We start from the raw sequence: 23,166 nt of genomic DNA on the forward strand, positions 1-23,166 counted from the left end.
CTAGTGGTGAGCAGTCTGCTAGAAGCCTGCTGTGTTTTCCGGTCTCTCAGAACAGCTTCCACACTTCTCATCAGCGTGGGAAAAGTTTTCCAACCTACAAAGCCAGCTAGGTCAGTGTGGAACTATACCTCCCACAATCCTAGTAGACAATAGCCTGTGCACATGCGTATTGGGTGGAGGGTGGGCTTAACACTGGCTACTCAGCTCCACAATAACAGTAGTCTCCTCCCTAAGCTGTGTCTTTGTAAAAAGCACAAAAGCATTTGTCACTATATTCCACTCTCTGCAGACATGAACAAAAGCAGCAGCAGGCACAATGAAACTGCAGCCGCTTTTCTCTGCCAACATTGCAGACCCAGCTACATAGTATTAATAAAGTAAATCTAAACACTACTGTGTGATATTTAGTTTGGTTAAGCACTGCATATACATAAACAGTTGTTTTTTGTTTGTTTTTTTGCATTGCATATGTAGCACCCTCCTAGGTGCTAGGTAGGTAGTGTATTTTTGCTCTGTCTGCTTATCAGGAGAGTAGCAGGTAAAACCTAGTTGCTTTTCTGCTTATCAGGGAGCAGGATTTCCAGTCAGCCCTGTTGCATGTGTCCATGTGTGATTCATCTGGTCTAAAGGAGTGTCCCCGCTGTATCCAATAGGGAAGCCTGTTGGACAGTGGAGGAAACCTAGCCAGTGACACACAGGCTTTTGTGGCTGTCCAAGTGGGTTGGCACAGACAGTGGTGCATCCTGGGATAGGCTATAAAAGCCAAGGGCACATGTGGCAGGGTGACTTTGGGTGGGAAGCCAAGTCCCAGAAGGAGAGTACGGCTGTTTCTCCTTCTGCAGCTGGGAAAGGTGGTCACAGGCAGTCGGACTGGTGACCTGGTCCCTGAAGGTGTTGCTGAACGCAGAGGTCCAGTGGAGTTTGGAGGCAACGGTGACTCTGGAAAAACAGTGTCCGTGAGTACAGAGGAACTTGCCCAGGGATCAGCCAGGAAGAGGACCACCCCAGAAGCTAGAGTCAGCGGACAGGCGTTAGCACACTGGTGTTGAGAGGAAAGGGGTGCCAGTTACAGAACCCTGAAGAATATAACTAAAACTGGAACCTTTAAAACTATCTTCACTTCAGTGGCAAGGTGAAGCAACGGCCTTGCCGCATACTACAGCTAGTTGTCCTTAAGATTGTGCATAGTTCATAGTCGGAGTATCCCACTCATCCCTTCTCCCATCCCAGTTCTCAATATAAACACAAAAACCAACATCCCCTGGATTGATCATTGACTGTGCCAAGGACTTTCAATGCTGTTTGTCCGCTATCAATTGCTAAGGTTAACCCAGGGGAATCCAGCAAATGTAATTCTCAGCAGTCCAGTAGGGGGCAATGCTACACATACTTTTTCCCCCTCTTTATTCATCTGTTTTTTCAGCTCAGTGATGCTGCTCTCCTCTAGTTTCTGTCAGCCTTGTCCTGCCCACATGTATTTGCTCCATTGTAAGCTGCAATTCATTGCTCTGGACCACGTTCCTAATAGTGATAACGGTGCACCATGCTTGTGGAATGTGTGTGAATACAACTGATCATAGTCTCCTCCACCAGGGACACATGCTACAGGGTGACAGCGCAGGGCCACAGTTGGAAGTCAGTTGTCAGTCCATAACACTGAGGATCTTTATGACATTATCATCAGGTAATATTTAAATGAAGTGATTAAAACTGAAGTTTAGAGGGAGATCATGGAAGCGGAGGAGTGGATTCAAGGGTACCTGAGAACGCTTTGACTCCACTTGGGCGTCCTGCAAGGATCATATATCTGGTTCAGCTCCAGTCTCTTCTAGCTTGGATATTGCTTTGTAACCCTTAGCGGACCCTGCATGTAAGCAGCTTGTCTGGGTGGACCAGAACCTAGGAGTCAGTAAGCTTGTCCTGCAGCATCTAGTCAGCCAATGTACCAGGTGTGACCGTCATGTTACGGATATATATTTACAGTACTCTAATATCTTATGTATTTCAACTATGTTTCCTGAGTTTCTATACCTACCGTAATATTGCTCTTAGCTTCTATGCGAGCCCTTCTACCCTCCTACCATATGGGGGGGGGGGAGGGGCTGTCCACATAGATCAAATATCTGGAACAAGAGAGGACCTGCAATTTTCATACTGTGCTGGTTTATATCACTGCTTTTATCAGTGTCTTTCGGTACTGTGAATTGTGATTTTTGTTCTTTTCTTTTTTTTATGTTTTGTAATGTCTAAAATGTTTAATAAAGATTATACAAAAAAAATGAAGTTTAGCTAAAGCTAAACAAAAAAAAAAGAAAAATCTTAACAGCTTTAGTTACAACACTAACCTGTAATGAAGTATGTGCCATGATGTGCAGGCCACTGGATTCTGTAGAAATCTTCAATGCAGGGCTGCCCTGTCCTCTTCCTGCCGCTGAACTTCCAGCACTGTGGGGTTACCTGCTTCGGGTCTCGGCATAGAATCCATATGTTGCTACCATCCAATGTTCATTTTATTTCTTTCTTGTCTTTGAAAATCTTAATAAACATCATTAATAAAGAACAGCTTCGGGTCTCCAGGCTCAGCTGCACTAAAGATAATTCAACAGGGACACACCCCCATCCTCCCCCCTCTCCCGCTGCCTTCCGCCGCTCGCCCAGGTCTCCTGTTCCCACCGGGAGACCCCGGCAACCAGCCTGCATGGCCACCGAAGACCCAATCAAAGCCTCATTCGGCTCTGATCAGGTTTTCCATGCAAAAACCCAGAAGTGATGTCATTACATCACTTCTGGAAATTCCGGGTACTTGCACCAGATTAAAAAAAAATGACAGCATTCAAAACAGCCAAACTTGGCATTTTGAATGCTTTTAAGTGCCGAGGAGGGGTTTTGGGTCATTTAGACCTCCAGATCCTTCCACAACAGTACCTGTCAAGTGATAAAAATAAACAAAATAAAACATTTTTAAACGTACGAAAATATGGGCAGATATCGGCCGATACCGACACGCGATGACCAAAATATCAGTATCAGTATCAGCAACGAAAAACCAATATCAGTCAATCACTAAATCAGAGCATCATTATCAAAACAAGCATTGCAGATACATAGATTTCCTTGCTGGCATGGCGCTGATAGCGTTATATTTTTTATTCCCAGTTTTTCATGATACCGCTCTTTGATTTTGCCGGGAACTATATGCAGCTTTATAAATACAGGGGATATGCACATCCAGCAGCAATTAATGAGTTGGAAAGACCAAAAAAAAAAAGGCCTGCTTCTTTCTTTCAATTTATTGGACCTTGTGCAAAGTTTTCATGTTTTTATTAAATGATATGAAGCTGCTGAGCCTGGTAAATGAAGCATTTTAATAAGTGTGGAGTGATAACTTCACAGAGAGGAGTTTATATCTACAGCGACAGAATACACGGAGAATTCCTTTGACAGCCCCTCCGTAGCTCAGCCCTTTATAGAAGATAAATGTAGCGGGCTTACCTGTAATGCTAACAGATGTGTTCAAAGTCAGCCATTTTTCACAGGAGTTCCTCTGCAAAGTAACCACAAGTTTTTAATATTCTTCAAAGCTTATGCTTTTTTTTTTATTCTAACATTTTTTGAAGCGATCAGAATGAGCGCAGGACTGATGTCACAGTGCCACCTGATGGTGAAATGACAAACCAGTTTACCACTGTAAAGTTTAAAGGCTCCTTTATATTACAATCCTGTATATAGTGTACAGTTCTGCATGTGCATATATATATATATATATATATATATATATATATATATATATATATATATATATATATATATATATATACATTTTAAAGTGCTTGCAGTATGTTTAAGCATTTGATCATTTATGGTGTATTTAAGGGAGCATTTTTTTTTAGGCATTTACATGCAAACAGTGCAGCATGCTGCACTTTGTTTAAACACACATGAAAACACTGCAATGGTGTAAACTAGGTTCATTAAAAAATATTATTTTTTCTTGCATATGTGTTCACACTGCATTTAAAAATGTCAGGGGGTGGTATAACCAGGCTTTCAAGTCGCAGGTTTACTGCCCCCTAACCGCCCATCTAAACACTGACATGCTGCCGCTCATGGCTGAGCATATGCTGCAGTTGCAATGCCGTACCACAGAAAAAATTAAACAGGCCATATTTGACCCATGAAAGTTTATGGGGCCGTGCTGCAACTGCCCCACAGCCATATGCAATGCAGTAAATCGCAGTGTGGTAGTGTGGCATTAACAGGGTTAAATCAGGTGGTGTTATATCGGCCTCCTCACCGCCCGTCAAATGCCCTCTGAAATGCAAACAAAACATTGATTGCTCCTTAAAAAGCAGCGCACGTGTGAGCAAGCCCTTACAGTGTTACTAAACTCAGGAGTCTGCACTCACTATATCTTGTCTCCCACAGTACACAGAACATGGGAATGCAATTATTTTAGTAAATATAAACTCCTAAATACTTTTTCTCATCAGCAGTATCTAGCAGTCTTGTGACTTCTATTAATGTCTGTTTAATCAAACCAGTTTTCATTCTTCTCTGACTGTTCTATCACGGTGTAGAACCCCTGACCCTCTATCTGGACAGTGCTGATTGGCCCTGTGCTGATCACATGCACCCTCCCAAGTAAGAAAAAAAAATCTCTCTTGCAATACACACCAAACTGAGCATGTGCAGCCTGACTCCAAGCTCTGTATTATTAGGAAATATATTGGGGACAATGGAAGGAGGAGAGGTTTAGAGGAGACAGGATCAAACAGCCTTTTTACACAATGCACAGGTTTAACCCCTTAGGTTCTACAGCAAGTATAACACCCATGCTTTCCTGCATATACAGAATGATTTTACTGTTGGGGGTTTAGTAACACTTTAAGTGTATTTCCACTTTTGAGACTAAATTGGGATAACACCCACCTTATACTTGTTACATGTTCATGAACATAGCATGATTACAAAACAAAATAAAAATTGCTGCTTACTATTTTAACTTGTTCTTTGCTGAAAACTCCCAAACTGCAGCTGGTTAAACTGAGGGAGTTAAAGTGCATACAAATCCAAAACCTAAAAAGTAATATATTGCAGATTACTCATCCTTGGTGAGGTGGTTTTCATTTCCCTTTTCAAGCTTTTGCTTTATTTTTACCTGGTAATCCTGCTAATAACTTGTTTCCTGTCCCTGGGTGGCTACGTCACTCCTCCACTGTATCTACGGTTGTCACCCTAGGCTCTCCTGATAATGACCCCACTTACGGTATGTCCATATCTTCTCATCTCCGTTTCATGGGGGGCAGTGGTGGCTGGTGCATTGGGGGAGCAGGGGCGCCGACTCCCCCCCCCCCCATCCATGCGTCTGGCCCCCTAATCTGTATGCAGGGCGCCGGACGCATGGAGTTCAATGGGGCTTTCTATTTTTTTTTTATCATGTGATTAGAGCCAGAGGCTCTAATAGGCTAAAAAAAAAAAAAGGTGGGCTCGGGGCGCACAGCACTGTGCCCCGAGCCCACCCAGTTGTGTGACAATAGCGAATGAACTTTCGCTATTGTCACACGTATCCTCCTCCTGGCCAATCAGGAAGCAGGTCTGAGACCCATTTCCCGATTGGCCAAAAGGGGAAGCCATGCCATTGGCCATGGAGGAGGAGGGAGGAGACACAGAAGACTGAGGGGGAAAAAGCCAAAAAGCCACCGCCGCCGCTGTTGCAGTCTGCTGCTGCTGCCTGCTGTCCCTCCACATATCCAGGCAGGGTGAGTGAGCCGGAGACGGGGGGGGGTGGGTATGGTGTGCGGCCTGGTGTGGTCTGGGGGGGGGGGTTGGTATGGTGCCGTCCCTCTTTATATCAGCCTTTCCGAACCATTGTAACACAGAGGAACCCTTGAAATACCTTTCCAGACTCAGGGAACCTCTACTAATATTTACTTTATCTACAATTCATGATACATTAGTGTGATATTCAGTGAGAAGAATGCTCCTTACACTTGTTGTCATTACCCCTTACAGATAGCTAAATAGATCAGTGGTGGTAATGGGAACTTATCTGAGAGGCAGAAACTGCTCATTGCTCAAGGAACCCCTGCTGGAACCCTAGAGTTCCATGGGATCCTGGTTTATATAGTAAAGGGTTCATATAAAGAAAAGTAAAGGGTTTATGGAGTTAACATGGTGCAAAGTTGCATGTTGAGGAAAAAGGGTTTACCTGCTTACTACAGAAAGGCTTCTTTACAATAAGAGCAATGTGAAATACATATGTGTCTTCAAAATGTAAATGTTATTAATATATGTAAGTAATAACACCCTAGAGAGTTGATCTGATTGCCTTAGTGGATCAGGAAGGCATTTTTTTTGTTGTTGCTGGAGCAAGTTGAACCATGCTTTATAAGAGGTTTGTTTTGCTCTTATCTGGATCAACTGTGTATATAAGGTTGTATGGGTGCAGGATTTTTTAAATTATTTATTTTCTAATAGTTGAATTTGGTGGACATGTTATTTTTTTCAGCCTGACTAACTGTGTAACTATGGGGGAGATTTACTAAAACTGGTGCACACAGAATCTGGTGCAGCTGTGCATAGTAACCAATCAGCTTCTAGGATTTGTTGTCAAAGCTTAATTGAAAGCTAAAGTTAGAAGCTGATTGGTTACTATGCACAGCTGCACCAAATTCTGTGTGCACCAGTTTTAGTAAATCTCCCCTTATGATTCAAACAGAAGGCATCAGGCAAACTGGACAGTTTTGACAATTTTCAGATGTCTTCACCTGTTTTTATTTTATTTTTTTAAGGACAGGGGGCTGGTGGGAGCAATGGGATGTCAATTATAATGTCTTTCTCACTTCAGTCCCTTCATTGTCATTTAAAATTACAACAAAAACAACTTTAAAGTTGATAAAATAGGATCTTACCAGACTCATTTTTTTGGCTTGATTTTTCTGAAAAAAATTTATATCAAAAACCCCAAAGAAACGTGTGACCTAAACATATAGGAATTTGTGGTTATGTTTATAGGCATAGACAAACCTTGTAAATCCCCTACAGTCTTTTGTTATATCCATGGTGCCTTAGAGGAAATGTTTGTTGTTGCCTTCATTTATCAAAATATCTGCCTATAGTGCTCCATAGTGTATCATAGGAGGGTGGTACTGAAAGTGATGCAAAGGCGATTCAAAAGAAGGGCATTACATTTTTATTACATTTTCTTAATACATTTTACTTATTGGTAGATTAAGTCTTCCTCTATGGTAACTTTTATTTTTCATTGCAGGTAAATAATGGATTCCAAGCAGAATAAATGTGCCATCATGGAGATCTTGACCAAGAAAGGGTGCAGGCTGTCCAAAGACAGAATGTTTACAGAACTGACACCATTGAAAAGAGTCACCAATGACAAGACATGGCTTTTGTCAATGATGTCATCTCTGTAAACATTCATTTGCCCCCTGTGGATGTCGGACCACCTGCATCCCTCCTTGGTCAAGAACTCAATGATGACATGTTGCTTCAGCTTGGAATCTATTATTTACCTGCAATGAACAAGAAGAAGAAGAGTTACTATATAGGAAGAGTTACTCTACCAACATGTGACATTTGAACAACCTATGTAAGTTAAAGTGATTGTAAAGTCTCTTTTAAAAACAACAAAAATGTTATACTTACCTGCTCTGTGCAGTGGGTTTTGCACAGAGTGGCCCGGATCCTCCTCTTATCGGGTCCCTCTTCTGTGCTCCTGGCCCCTCCCTCCTGTTGAGTTCCCCCACAGCAAGCAGCTCACTATGGGGGGCACCAGGCAGCTGAGACACTCCTGCAACATCACTGGATAAAGATGGGCTCAGGTAAGTATTGGGGGGGGCTGCTGCACATAGAAGTTTTTTTTTTATCTGAATGCACAGAATGCATTAAGATAAAAACAAAACCCTTCTTCCTTTACAACTCCTTTAATAATAAAAGGTATGCCCACTTTTGTACTGCTTTCGGTACAGCCCTCATATTAGCTTCTCTTTCCATCACAGGGTTAAACTGTGGCTGTTGCTATTGGTTCTTAACTATGTACTTATCTGGCTGAAGAACTGTGTGTTTTGCCTATATCAGCAAATCCATTAGAGCAGCCTTTCTCCACCTTTTCAGCACAGAGGAACCCTTGAATTGAATTTCTGGTCTCAGGGAACCCCTGCTAAAAATGAAAAATCTACAACTGATGACACGTTAGTGTGACAGTCAGTGGGAAGAATGCTCCTTACTCTTCTCATCATTGGGGAAAATTACCCCCTTACAGATAGCTAAAAGGAACAATGGTGTCATTGGGAACTTATCAGAGAGGTAGGAATTGCCTATTGCTCAGGGAACCCCCTAGCAACCTAAGGAGGAACACAGGTTGAGAAACCCTGCATTAGAGAATTAAAGAGAAAACTCCCATAGAATGTCATGTCTAAGAAAGAATTCCATAGACAGCTGTAGACAGACCCAACCTGGGCAGAAGGTTGACATGTTTTATTTGAAACACAGTACAGTGTAAAGCCTTGTACAAGGATTACCAAACAAGGCAGCCAATAAAGACTGTTTACATCGTATAATATTTGCAGAGTTTATGATTTTTTTTAACTTTTGGATTATATTTTTTTTTAAACTACCTGATCAACATTGGCAACAAAGGCCATGGTTATAACTCACACATTTGCATTTTGATTGAAGCTCTGTTTGTAGAATTATTTAAATGTAATATGGCTTTTTTCTTAACTTTGCAGAGTATTTGGACATATAAGTTACCGTTCAGACTGGGAACTAGTAAAAGTTGATTTTAGACCCTCATTCTTTAGAGACTGTACAGAAGAAGACTATGATTCTTGGAACCTCTCCAACTCCCAGGTATTATGATCATTTTCCAGTTTAGGAATATAATATATTTTGTGATTCGGGTGCTAAAGTTTTTTGGTGAAGTGTGTGTGAAGTATTTTACGAACAATTATATTTTGACAATTGTCAAGTAAGTAGCTGCAGTTTTCTGTAATTACCATTTCCAGAGTCCCAATTAGTAAAAAAGTGACTAATTGCTTCTCTATGTCATACACACAGGCATGTCCATCAAGTATTTTTTCATACACTAGGGGTGAAGAGCACTGACATTCAATTTAACAATGATTGTACAGGTAGAGGAAGGTGTGTGAGAATATTTTTTAACATATAATTATATTTTTAAATAGATTCTGTTGGAAAATTAGCGCAGCAAGTGATATATTGCCGTGATCGCTAAGGCCGGTGTAACGTTTGAAAACCCTACCTCGTGAGAATTGCATACCCTCGTCACTTCCTGTTTACATACATCATTGAACAGCTGAGCAGCATAGCAGTGCGCATGCCCACAGCTGCGGAAGGTAGGAAATTCTGACGGGGTAGTGTTATGTAACGTTATACCGGATTAGCTGTTAGATTAAAACATCTCTGGTGCAACATAAAATCATCTCCGCTCATACCCCTGTCTCTTACCTGATCTCGGCTACAAAATGTAAAAGAGGCAGGTGTATGAAAATATAAATCACGGAGATCTCGGCTCCGTGATTTATATTTTCATAGACCCGCCGCCGTTTTTACATTTAGTAGCCAAGATCAGGGAAGTGACGGGTATGAGCGGAGATGATTTCATGTTGCAGCGGCAACAGCTGATGCGGTGTAACATTACAAAACATTACCCGTCAAAATTCCCTACCCTCCGGAACTCTGAGCATGCGCACTAGTAAGCTGCTCAGCTGTTCAATGACGTAGGTGCACCGGAAGTGACATGGGTAGGGAATTTTCATGGGTATGTTTTTTTCACGGAACACCGGCTATAAACAGTGAAAATTTCTTTCCTGCAACCACGGGTTGCAGGAAAGAAAATCGCTTGACTTCCCCATCAACACAGTCAGTGCTCAACTGGCTGGGATTCGAACCGTCTATGGCTGGCTTTATTAAGCATTTGCAACACTTTTGGTCCTGACAGCAACGTGTGCGCTAAATTCACATAGTTCAAAAATGTGACACTTTTAAATTGTGTCGCATTGAATGTGGCGCTTTTTCATTGTGACGCATTGAATGAGCCAAATGTAAAAGTGAAGCTAATTAAGACCAACTCTACTTTGGTCTATAGAGAGAAAACCTGACAGTGTCCTGCATGCCTTCTAAATGTGGGGCAGCATGAGCTAAATTCCAGAACGAGTTCTAGACAGGTCTGTGAATTTGGTGCTTTCTCTACCACTTTTAGAAGGCATGAGAAACACTTTTGCAAAATCTGTCTGCAACAGTTTTTAGGAATTCCAGGGAGTCTGTGTGTTAATGTAACAAGTTATGATATGAGCAAGTTGGGTTTCCAGTGTCACAGCAACATTTTCACAGATTTGCGAATGGTAAAAGAAATTCTTAATGGCGTTATTGTGTCATCTAGAGCATCCTACATATTCATTGGGAGCCGGGAAATAATAGGGAGAGGGATTTTTTTTTAACTAGTTCAATCCTTGTTTAGTAGTATTAAATTAAGGTTTTTTTTTTTTTTTTACATGGTCTTGATCTGGTTAGGGTGGCCTGAACTAACTCCTACCATGAAACTCATGAAACATTAGAGCAGGGATCCTCAAACTACGGCCCTCCAGCTGTTGCAGAACTACATATACCATGGGGCATTGTAAAACTCTGACATTCACAGACATGACTAGGCATGATGGGAATTGTAGTTCATGAACAACTGGAGGGCCATAGTTTGAAGACCCCTGCATTAGATTATTATAGCAGCTTAATGTTTACATTAGAATGTTGGAAGGCTGCTAAGTCACTGCTGTTAGAACGCATGGGGAGATAAACTGCCTGAGAAACCAGGTAGAACTCTACTACAGTGCTTCAGCTGGGAAATTCGAGGATGATTTGCTCCACAGTGCCTGCAACTACAACTGGTTGTTAGGGGTATGGTAATGTTATAAAGTCCATAGCCTTGCCACAGACTCATTTAGACCTCATTCACATGGGTGCAAACACCCATAGTGTCAGGACCTGAATCACCTGCTGGTGGCACTGTTGTTTTTAGAGCTGAAGGACACAGTTCCAGTGGCCACCAGTTGGTGTCTCCCAGCAGCCAGTGGATGGGAAGATATGTAACCCCTCCCTTCATTTGCATTAGTGCTACAGTGTTTTGCCTGTTAGCCATATACCTGCCTGCTAATTATACTGATCCCTGCCTTATTCTGTTCCTTACATCTAGTACCCTGTATCCTGTTACCCCATCTCTGCTCCCCTTGTTCCCAGTCCCAGTCCTGGTCATGCTTTCCTCTCATTGTATATAGCATATTATAGTTAGGTTGTTTATTTTTTTACTTTTGCTCTGCTTATGTTTTTTTGGTGTTGGATAGGTGTTGTGTGCATTAATAAACTGTATTTTCATCACACTCAGTCTGATTCCAGTTTCCTAAGTACATCTACACTGAACTGGACATCTCTGCTGCTGGATACCTGCAGTCGGTATCCCTTACATACACTCACTTGCCACTTTATTAGGTACACCTGTTCAATTGCCTGAGTATTTATAAAACTTCTGATCTACTGGCATTTTCACACACAACCATCTCTCGGGTTTACAGAGAATGGTCTGAAAAAGAGCAAATATCCAGGGAGCACCAGTTGTGGAAAATGCCTTGTTGAGGTCAGAGGAGAATGGGCAGAGATGATAGAAAGGCAACAGTAATTTAAATAAACCACTTGTTACAATCAAGGTATGCAGAATACCATCTCTGAACACACAACACATCGAACCTTGAAGCAGATTGGCTACAGCAGCAGTAGACCACACCGGGTGCCAATCCTGTCAGCTAAAAATAGGAAACTGAGGCTACAGTTTGCACAGGCTCACCAAAATTGAACAATAGAAGATTGAAAAAAAGTTGCCTGGTCTGATGAGTCTCGATTTTAGCTGCGACATTCAGATGGTAGGGTCAGAGTTTGGTGTAAACAACATGAAAGCATGGATCCATCCTACCTTGTATCAACGATTCAGGCTGGTTGTGTAATGGTGTGGGGATATTTCCTTGGCACACTTTGGGCACCTTAGTACCAATTGAGCATTGTTTAAATGCCACGGCCTACCTGAGTATTGTTGCTGACCATGTCCATCCCTTTATGACTACAGTGTACCCATCTTCTGATGGCTCCTTCCAGCAGGATAATGCACCATGTCACAAAGCTCCAATCATCTCACCACTGGTTTCTTTAACATGACAATGAGGTCACTGTACTCCAATGGCCTCCACAGTCACCAGAACTCAATCCAATAGAGCACCTTTGGGATGTGGTGGAAACTGTGTGATGCTATCATGTCAGTATGGAGCAAAATCTCTGAGGAATGTTTCCAACACCTTGTTGAATCTATGCCACGAAGAATTAAGGCAGTTCTGTAGGTAAAAGGGGGTCCAACCCGGTACTAGCAAGGTGTACCTAATAAAGTGACCGGTGAGTGTATAGTAAGTGAAAGGGTCATATCTTTAAAACCCAACTCTGAGCAAAAAAAAAAAACCCTCGTAGTGGGGCTGTGCCCAGAATACATGGAATAAATGCCCGTTTATGTCTAGGGGAACAATACAAGGAAATATACTTACCCAATCTTCCATCCTCCCAGCAGCTAGACCGTCCCCACGACTTCTGCAACCCCACACTCTAGCAGTCTCGGGGAACTGATGTCATCAAGACCAGAGCAGGGTCCATAGACCTGCTCTGGACTTGAGGATGCTGAGGGACAGTCCGCCCCCTGATTGTGGGTTAGAGCCACCTGCCAGGGGAGAGGAGCATTAGGTAATTAAAACAGTTTCTCCTTCCCTGGATAAAACAAACAATTAACCCTTGCAGTGTGGGTACAGCCCCCTTGCAAGGGATAACAATTTTTCTACCTGGATTTCAGCTTAAGGGCCCTTTCACACGGGCGTTCCGCATGTCCCTAAATCATCCTATTTTTTTGCGGATGATATACAGACATAATGTATGTCAATGGCATTGCGGATATCTGCGGATGACCATCCACTGACATCCGATTTTCGTCCTTTCAGTTCTGTTCCGTTTTTTGGAACAGAACAGAACCCTATTTTTGTTCCATTTAAAAAACGGAACGGATGCAAAATCGGATGTCAGCGGTGTCATCTGCTGACATCCGCAATGCCCATAGACATACATTATGTCCGTATATCATCCGCAAACGGATGGGATGATTTGCGGACATACGGACCAGATGACACAAGTGTCATCCGCTCCGTGAAAAAAAAAGGGGCGGAGCGGATCGCAATGTGGTCCGCTCCGTGTGAAAGAGCCCTTAAGCAGATAGAGCTGCCTGGTGCTGCATGCAGGCAGCCAACTTGTGTCTATGGGAATGCAACAGCTGCATAAACACGGGCTCTAATTCCAATTTTACAGCCGTGCAGTTGTAAGTGAGTGGTCCTCTAATTTTTGAAAGTGAACATATCTAACTTCAACATTGATGTAGTAGGGATTATAGATCACTGCTGCTGAACTGAGAACTCCAGAGAACAGTGAGTTGTGGGTTAGAATATAGGTTTTTATTGGTTCTCTATACTGCTGCCCATGCCGGGGTTTATTATAAAAATGATTCATTTGCTGCACAATGCAGAATAAAATATGTTTATGAATTGTTGTTTGGAAAAGCAGCTACCTGATATTTTCAAGATATATTTATATAATAATGCAGTTTTCTATGCAACGTACATACAGGGAGAACATTGCATTATGGGCCAGCAAAGAAGTTTTCGCAGAAGAAAGACCTCATCATGGTGTATTAAGGGAAGAAGTTTCACATCCGCATTGACTTCAAAAATCTGCCAGTGTGAAAGTACTGATTTTGTGTGGTATGTTATCCAACCTAATTTATCAAAGATTCAAAAGTAGAACATTCTCTGTACACAACTGCTGCATCGGTATCACGTTATTTATCGATCACATGACCAAAAATAGTAATAGAGTAATAGTGCTTTCAAAAGTTACCTATCATTATAAAGGAACCTCTTCAACCTAAAGTTTTTAAAGCTAAAACTGTATTGTTAGTTTTGAAAAGAGGATGGAAGGGTCAAAACCCCTGTCAGGTATTTTGGTTTTTGTTGGGATTATTGCCTGAATCTCTTCCATCAATTAAGGTTATCTAAAGTCAAATACCTTTTTTCAGTTTTAATGGGGCAGGGCTTAAATGCCATTCTGGAGATTTCCATTCATAGCATGAAATGAGTGTGTGGGCAGGCCAAATGTACCAAGCTGATCAATTCATCAACCTGGGTACAGGCAGCACCTAAATCACTGTCTTCTCCCAGCGGGAATGGCTTCCCCTTCCTGGACCCTGCCCCCCCCCCCCCCCAACATAAGCAGATTTGCTCAGCAGGAGGGATTCCCCTGTCAGCACTGTCAGATTTAATTCCTGTAATCCATGGATCTCCCTTCATCAGGCTTAGGATCCAAGGTTTCCTCCATGCAGTGGGTCTGCACCCACATTGTAGGGGTTAACTGCTTGTTTAGTCTAGGAGAGAGGGGAAGCACTTTAACCTACCTAATCCCCTGCTCCCATGGCAGATGACACTCCCCTATGATCTGGGTGTGGACTGTTCTTCATTGTCCTCATGTCAACTGCTATGAACCCCACATTGGACTTGATGATGTTAGGCCTTAGACTGCTGGAGTGTATGGGACCAGTCTACCAGCCCAACGGCGCAGAGGATTGGGTAAGTAAATCTTCTTTAACGCGTCCCCTAAATTGTCAGCAAAAGATAATTTGTAGGTTTTCCAGAGTTGAGCCATCAAAAATAATTACCCCTCAGGATTCCTCCAGTTTTATTAGTCTAACAACCAAGTGCCAAATTCTGTTGACAGAGGACCCTTTGAACCCACGAAACACAATTTGTTTTTTGTGATACAAGAGACTGAATAAAATGAAATCAGGATGTTATATGTTCTGCTCTGGGTGCTTTCCTCCTTGCATGCCCAGTCCATACTTGATCAAATAGCCAAGTTTCAAAACTACCCCACTCAATCCAAACCTAAAAAATGAGGCTTTAGATACACTATAATGAGGCAAGTATACCTATCATAAGTAATTACAAAGTTTGATATGCCACTTTTAGCAAACTGTATGTAGTGGCACTGTTTGATGATTCTGACCCATAGAGTGAACATGTGTGTGCCCTAAAGATTATTGATATACACTATACCTATATATACAGTGTAGGGCACTGCAGCAGGTAGCAATCTCTTCCATAGCAGGCAGTTCACATAACTGCTCGAGGGCTACCTAAAGAATGATAAATATACATCCAGAAAAGCTGCCACAGCAAGGACACAGTAAAATGGCTCAAACAAAGAAAAAAAAGATTTCTTAGCATGCATTTCTTTCTATGCCACATCAGTCGGTTTTATCTCTGATTACCTCATTGTTATATCTAGCACTGGAGTTTTAAATGTAACTTTTTGTGGTATTTTTCTGACTTTCTTCATTGAAGTACATATATAATACAGATTTTCTTGTCTTTCAGTGATTATGGGTTTGAACATGAGTATAGTCATAAAGAATCCAGTCGCTGTTTCGCTGATTTTTGGTTTAACCCAGAATCTCCTCCCGATGACTGTACACTGGGACAGACCTACACAAGCACCACTGGGTGAGTCTTCTGAGTCACAGGGCAGCCTATCATATAACATTCAGGGTATAGTTGCAGAATTTCCATTGTTCAGTGACCACATAGTAGTAAGAACCATTTATAGTCCAAGGATAGCAACAGTCTTGGTAGTCAGCTCAGGCCACTGAAGGATCTTACTTAGGGAGGCCATAAATAAACTGATCTTGCCCCCCCAATACAGCAACCTAATGCAAGTTACCTTAGCGGGCAACTGCAAATTTATTTTATGCAGCAGGGAACCGACTTTCATTCTACTCTGTGAGGAAGGTTCTTACCATGTATTTGCATCTTCTGACCATCACGGAGTCCTACAAAACAATCTTACAAAAGAAATGTAAATGTATATTATTATTATGAGTAAACATGAAGGTATATGTTCAAAGCAGCCATCCTGGCACCATGTAAAGAATATCAATAATTTGTCAAAATGCTTTTTGGACAATTGACCATGTGATCAGCTGAGCAGGGGGCCACAAAAACAACCTCCATGTTTATGGAAAGATCTTTAATGAAAGGAGTAAGAGGAGCAAGAGGGAGTTCCCTCTGATATAAAGTGTTGCAAAGTTATTTATGAATAAAATAAATGTTTTATTTTTTAATTTAGCATTTTTTTTAATGCAACACAAAAAAAGCTAAAGAACAAAACAAATGGAAACAAAAAAGGTTTAAACATAAATTTTAAAAAAGTAAAAAAGAAACAAGTCAACGGAAAAATAATAGCCAGATGAGGAAGCAGTTCATTATAGATTATTAGGGATAACTAAGGGGTCAAAATAGAACACATTTATTCAACTTTACATTTTTTTTTTACTGGCAGTAGTTTTAAATTACATCATATGCAGATTGAAGTTCACCTCTCTGTCCTGGATATAACAATAATAATGTTTAACCACTTAAGCCCCGGAAGATTTTACCCCCTTCCTGACCAGGCCCTATTTTGCGATTCGGTACTGCGTGACTTTAACAGACAATTGCGTGGTCATGCGACGCTGTACCTAAACAAAGATGATGTCCTTTTTTTCCCCACAAACAGAGCTTTCTTTTGGTGGTATTTGATCACCTGTGCGATTTTTACTTTTTGCGCTATAAACAAAAAAAGAGCGTAAATTTTTAAAAAATAACAATATTTTTCAAATTTTTTTATATGAAATTCCCCAAAAAAAATGTAAAAATCTAATTTTTTAAAATTTTAGGCCAATTTGTTTTCTGCTACATATTTTTGGTAAAAAAAAATTGCAATAAGCGTATTTTGATTGGTTTGCGCAAAAGTTATTGCGTTTACTAACAAAGGGAAAGATTTTTGTCATTTATTGGTGATGCAGGGGTTAAGTGTGTCCCTAGGGGCGTGCTTCTAACTGTAAAGGGATGTGGCTAGTGGTGTAACAGCAGAGATCTACGATCCTACATAGCAGGACCGTATGATCTCTGTTCTTACACAGGGGAGAATGACAAGCGGCTTTGTTTACATCAGCTGCCTGCCTTTCTCCCTCTGCACCGGACGATCGCAAGTGATCGTCGGACATCGGGTCCGTCGGTCACACGCGCGGGGATGTGCAGGAGCGAGCGGGGGCGGGAGCGTGCCTCCGGCGGCGCGCGCTTGCCCCCTAGAGCCTCACAGGCTAGCGAAGTAAGCCTACGTCGCTTTGCCTGTGAGGGCCTGACTGCCGCAGTAAATATACTGTGGGCGGGCGGCAAGTGGTTAATTGTATTTCTCCATGAAGCTTCTGAACAATCTCCCAAACACAGTCCAAAAGAGCAAATTTGCCAGAAATAGTAGTTAAAGGTGTAGTGGGGTAGTAGAGGACAGGGTGCAGGGCATATGAACTTTATTGAATTTTTGAAGGGTATGTCTAGTAAGTCTCAAGTCCCCAACTGGTTGAAGAATATCTAAAGCCAACATTTTTTTAGGATTTGGAAAGTGTAAGTTCAGGTTTAAACCCCTGTCAATTTTTTTTGCCATCTAAGTCTAGTTGGGGTGATTTCCTGGTACATTAATACAATAGGAAGTAGGAGGAAATCTATCCAAAGTGAGAGAAACCCCCTTTGAGACAGTTGTCATAGAAACAATTATCCCAATTAGTACATTTTACCTCCGTTTATATTTTAGTAACAACTAAAAATGTTATATTTCCAACTTTCAATCTGAGTGGCAGTGGTCACTAAGACAAAAAGAGAGCGTGAATCTTCTCATTGGGGACATAGACAGCAAAAACACCTGCCAGGATTACCTACCATTGCTTTTTTTATCTAAAAATAAAAATTTTGGTTTAAAATACACAATAAGGTCTTTGACTTTCACTGTTTTATCTTAATTGATCTATTGTTAAAACGTTTATTTAAAAAAAATGCTTACAATTCTTTCCAAACACCACAACTTTGTATACGGTTGTCCTAATGTACAGAGGGTACTAATGCACCTGGATCAGACCCATTATTTATTTACCTGTGCTAACATTACATTCTGTAAAGTATTATGTTTTCCCTTATATCCCATTTTTCTGTTCAGTTTTCTTTGATTTGAGCCTCTACAAAACATACTATTCTTACTGAATAGGAAAATATATTGCTTTGCATTACAACGTCCCAAGAGCTGAGCAGAATTTTTTTTAACAAAGTCATTTCATTGATTTTGTGGATACAGAGAGTTTCATAATAACCATGAAAACTGAAAAAAGAACAAAGAAGAGAAAGGTACAGACATTAACCATACTGTCAGTGCGTACACATTGGTTTAGGCTGCCTTAACATTTGTACTTTTCAGTAAAATGAGCTTTTTACCACAGGCCACTGCTAGACTTGGGAAACTGAACTCCAGCATTACCATCAGGTTTCTCTCTTGTACTAAAATTGCTTACTCTGATTTTGCTGCACACTGTGAGCTTCTCACAATGGGGGGGGGGGGGGATTTACTAAAACTGGAGCACACAGATTCTGGTGCCGCTGTGCATTGTAACCAATCAGCTTCTAAATTCAGCTTGTTTATTAAGCTTTGACAGTAAAACCTGGAAGCTGGCTGGTTACTTTGCAAAGCTGTACCAGATTTGTGTGTGCACCAGTTTTAGTAAATCTCCCCTAGTGTGTATTAGAAGCTGTAGCAAGTCAGATAGAATCTGCCTCATTTCCTGGCTGAAAGCCATCCATCGTCATCTAGCCATTTCCTTCCCAGCTGGACTGTCCCTTTTATTCTTTGGGTTTCAGTTCTTTGAGTCATGGAGGCTCAGCATCACGTGTGGGTGTTAACTAGGGTGGTCTTTATGTAAATACATTCTGCCTATGAAAGCACACTCCCCCAGACTAATAAAAGCACGGGTCATCCGCCTGTTTTTGCTGCCCGCTGGCCTCCTGTGTGAAAGGAGTCTTAAGCAGATAATGACTTTTATAAAAACTGGCATTTGCAAATCACTAAGTACTCCCCCAGCACTAAACATTTCCTACCCCATGCCTGATAGTATGCAGTCTTTAGAGAGGTCACTCAGTGTTTTTGTTTGGGAAGGGAGAGGGCATGTTTGTCTATAGCAGGGGCCTCCAAACTGCGGCCTTCGGGCCAGATGCTGCCCTTTGCTTGTCTGTATCGGGGCCTTGGGGCACTATTTATTTCACTGATATGAGGCACTATTCCTACCACTGACACAATGATAGGGTACTGTTCCTCCCACTGACACCAACGATGGGGAATTAATTCTCTCACTGACACCAACAATGGGGCACTATTTCTCCTACTGACACCAATGATGGGGCACTATTTCTCCTACTGACACCAATGATGGGGAACTAATTCTCCCACTGACACCAATTATGGGGCACTATTTCTCCCACTGACACCAATGATGGGGAACTAGATGTCTCACTGACACCAATTATGGGGCACTATTCCTCAAACTGACACCAGCGATAGGGGAATTAATTCTCTCACTGACACCAACGATGGGGCACTATTTCTTCTACTGACACCAATGATGGGGAACTAATTCTCCCACTGACACCAATTATGGGGCACTATTTCTCCCACTGACACCAATGATGGGGAACTAGATGTCTCACTGACACCAATTATGGGGCACTATTCCTCCCACTGACACAAGCAATGGGGAACTAATTCTCCCACTGACACCAATAATGGGGCACTATTCCTGCCGAAGACCATCAAGCCTACGGCATTGTTTAATCCCACCGATGCCAAGACATCTTCTACTCCCACAGGCTACAGTCTGGCTCCCTAGTTTAAAGGGCTGTAAATTGGTCATTTTTTTAGTAAGGTAAAGAGCAATGTAAAGTTTAGTATCTCCTGTCATCCTTACATCTTGCTTCTGCAAACTGATGAAAGGTGATATCAGATTGCTATGGATTAGTGCATGTCATAGCTCACGTCATGTCAAATGAACCCCTTTAAGTCACAAGATTTATCAATAGAAACATAGAGGAACGATAGCAGAAAAGACCAAGCGGTCCATTGGGTTTTCTCCTTTTTTGATTTTTTTTCTTTAAGATTTTTTTTGCCTGAGTATAGATGAATGTTTGTCCCAAGCATGTTGGTTGTGATTTGCATCTTCTGCCCATGCAGGCTGTTCATTGAATGGTGATTTGCCAACACGTTTAGTTATTTATAAGCCAGTGATGAGAGTAGACAATGCATTATCATACTAGGCTTTATTTATTAAGTCCAGCACTTCCCCGCTGAAGCTGGATGGATGGCAGCATCATTTGCTATGAATGGGAGTCTTGAAGCGTGAAATTTAGAGGCATAGAAAGCACCTCTATCACACACAGTGAGGATCAGTGAGAAATATCCCTGGCTGAAATAAAATAAAGGACCTGTAAGCCGGAATGGACTGTGTACTGTGCTAGTTCCACAAGGGCACTTTGATAAATTGTCAGTGTGTCCTGCTTCTCGCATGCACTTTGATGTCTGATGGATCATACATTTACTGCCGAAGAATGATGGCCTGCCTGCGCCTATTGAGCTCCTGTGGGCATACACTCTGACAGGTACACCGCGGGTACTAAATGTCCATTGTGCCAGGAATGATCAATTATCCACAGCATGCAGCTCATGTAAGAGAACTAATACCCTATATCTGTCAAGATTTTTACCATGTACAATAAATCTGTTTTAAAATATACTTTTTTATTTCAGTTTAACCTTCCTCAGATATGTACTGTACATGTAGGCAAAGTCTATGCAGTCACCCCAGCTCTTGTCTATCAATGATGTTCTTTTTGCCCTTAGCAGCCAGAACTTTATGATTGAAAGTTTGTGTAGGAAGAGCTGTTGTAGCCTATAGCAACCCAGTGTTCCCTTTCAAGGTTCCAATTCAGAGAATGATTGGATGTTGCTATCGGCAACAAGAGCTTCCATCCATCCATTGCCATGACCATGTTGCAATCTTCAAACCTTAGAGCCTGTGGCTCCATGCTTGAGACAAGTACTAGGGCTGCATTAGCTACTCAACATTAGTATTACCGGAGTCTTCCTAGGAGGCTACAGTTATATTTTTAGACCCACACACACATACCAGGGCTAATTTAGAACTAACTAGAGTGTGGGAGGAAACTAGGGTACCCAGAGGAAACCTATATAAGCACAGGGAGAACATTCAAACTCTGTGCAGATAGTATCCTGGTCACGAATCCAACCAAGGAGCCCAATACTGCAAAGCATAACTTCTAAGCCAATGTGCTGCCCACAAGAGTTTCCCTCTCAAACACTTTTAATTATCAAAGATATCTTTGGTCCATTTTCAGACTTGCACTAAAATGCTGTCTGGTTCACATAATATATACTAAACAAAATTATAAACTTAACACAAAGATCTAAGAAAACTGGGATTCATCCGTGAAGAGAACACCTCTCCAAAGTGCCAGATGCCATTGAATGTGAGCATTTGCCCACTCAAGTCAGTTAAGACGAGGAACTGCACTCAGGTCAAGACCCCAATGAAGAGGACGAGCATGCAGATGAGCTTCCCTGAGATGGTTTCTGACAGTTTGTACAGAAATTCTTTGGTTATGCAAACTGATGGTTACAGCAGCCGTCCGGGTGGCTGGTCTCAGACGATCTTGGAGACTACCAAGAAGGGTTTGTTCTGAATAATTGCTTCCAGCATTGTTCTTGTTTTTTCTTGCTGGAAGCTGTCATTTTGCTGAAGCCCAGAGCTCCCTGAACAGCAGTAAATCATAAAGAGGAACAAAACCCATCGATTTAACGGTTCCAAAAAATATTTACATTCCTGGAATGCCGAGATTGCTAACTGTCACATTTACTTGTTTCCTCAACCAAACTGTCAAACCATCAAATGGCTGGAATCATAACTGATCGCATGTGCAGCAACCTTGGCAGTTGCCGATCAAACAGAAGCAGATTTCTTGGCTGTAAAGGATAGGTTGGCTTAATTCCGCTTTAAGGCTGACAGCAGAACAGCCTCTGCAAACTCAACAGTGCCTAAAATTGCCTAAAAATGGAGAGCAACTGAGCATGTGCAGAGCAGGGTGAGAGAGCGTATTACTGGATTTTAAACAGTCTAGACATATTTTTTAATGTTTTACATAGATTTACCTGCAAAAGGGGCCGACCTGAAGTGATCTAGCATGACTTAATTTTCTGACCAAAGTTCCACTTTAAGTTTTCCTTTACAAAGAGGTTTTTATTAAAGAGGTTGTAAACCTCCGAATTTTTTTTTTAAACAAAACACCTGAAAGAAAAACACATAATGAGCTAGTATGCATCGCATACTAGCTCATTATGAAATACTTACCTAAGAATGAAACCAACTGTATACATTATATATATATATATATATATATATACGTATGTAAGCCCTGCATCTTCTGCACCATACCCTCAGCCCTGCATCTTCTGCACCATGCCCGCAGCCCTGCATCTTCTGCACCATACCCTCAGCCCTGCATCTTCTGCACCATGCCCTCAGCCCTGCATCTCCTGCACCATGTCCTCAGCCCTGCATCTCCTGCACCATGCCCTCAGCCCTGCATCTCCTGCACCATGCCCTCAGCCCTGCATCTCCTGCACCATGCCCTCAGCCCTGCATCTCCTGCACCATGCCTTCAGCCCTGTATCTTCTGCACCATGACCTCAGCCCTGCATCTCCTGCACCATGCCCGCAGCCTCTGCATCCCCTGCACCATGCCCGCAGCCCCTGCACCATGCTTGCCTCTCCTGCATCATGCCTGCAGCCCCTGCATTTCCTGCACCATGCTCGCAGCCCCTGCATCTCCTGCACCATGCCCGCAGCCCCTGCATCTCCTGCACCATGCCTGCAGCCTCTGCATCTCTAGCACCATGCCAGCAGCTTCTTCCTCTCCTGTACCATGCCCACAATAGCTACTGCATTTCCCACCCTAGGCTTATACTCGAGTCAATACGTTTTCCCAGTTTATTGTGGTAAAATTAGGTGCCCCGGCTTATACTCGGGTCGGCTTATACTTATATACGGTATTCTATACTTTCCTTAAAGGAGCCTGTACAACT

At 42.0% G+C, this 23,166-nt stretch overlaps 1 protein-coding gene across 2 annotated transcripts in view; it reads left to right on the forward strand.

The window, feature by feature from the left end:
- Positions 1 to 23,166, forward strand: part of SORCS2 (sortilin related VPS10 domain containing receptor 2) — a 1,364,824-nt gene that overhangs the window by 1,264,045 nt on the left and 77,613 nt on the right. For both annotated transcript variants that reach the window (XM_082243140.1, XM_082243141.1), the window contains exons 15-17: positions 8,748 to 8,868; positions 13,735 to 13,868; positions 15,537 to 15,662. In XM_082243140.1, the coding sequence (XP_082099266.1) occupies positions 8,748 to 8,868; positions 13,735 to 13,868; positions 15,537 to 15,662 (381 nt within the window). The remainder of the gene's footprint in view (positions 1 to 8,747; positions 8,869 to 13,734; positions 13,869 to 15,536; positions 15,663 to 23,166) is intronic.

This window comes from Pelophylax lessonae, assembly GCF_965119305.1.
Source record: "Pelophylax lessonae genome assembly, chromosome: 1".
NCBI lineage: Eukaryota > Metazoa > Chordata > Amphibia > Anura > Ranidae > Pelophylax > Pelophylax lessonae.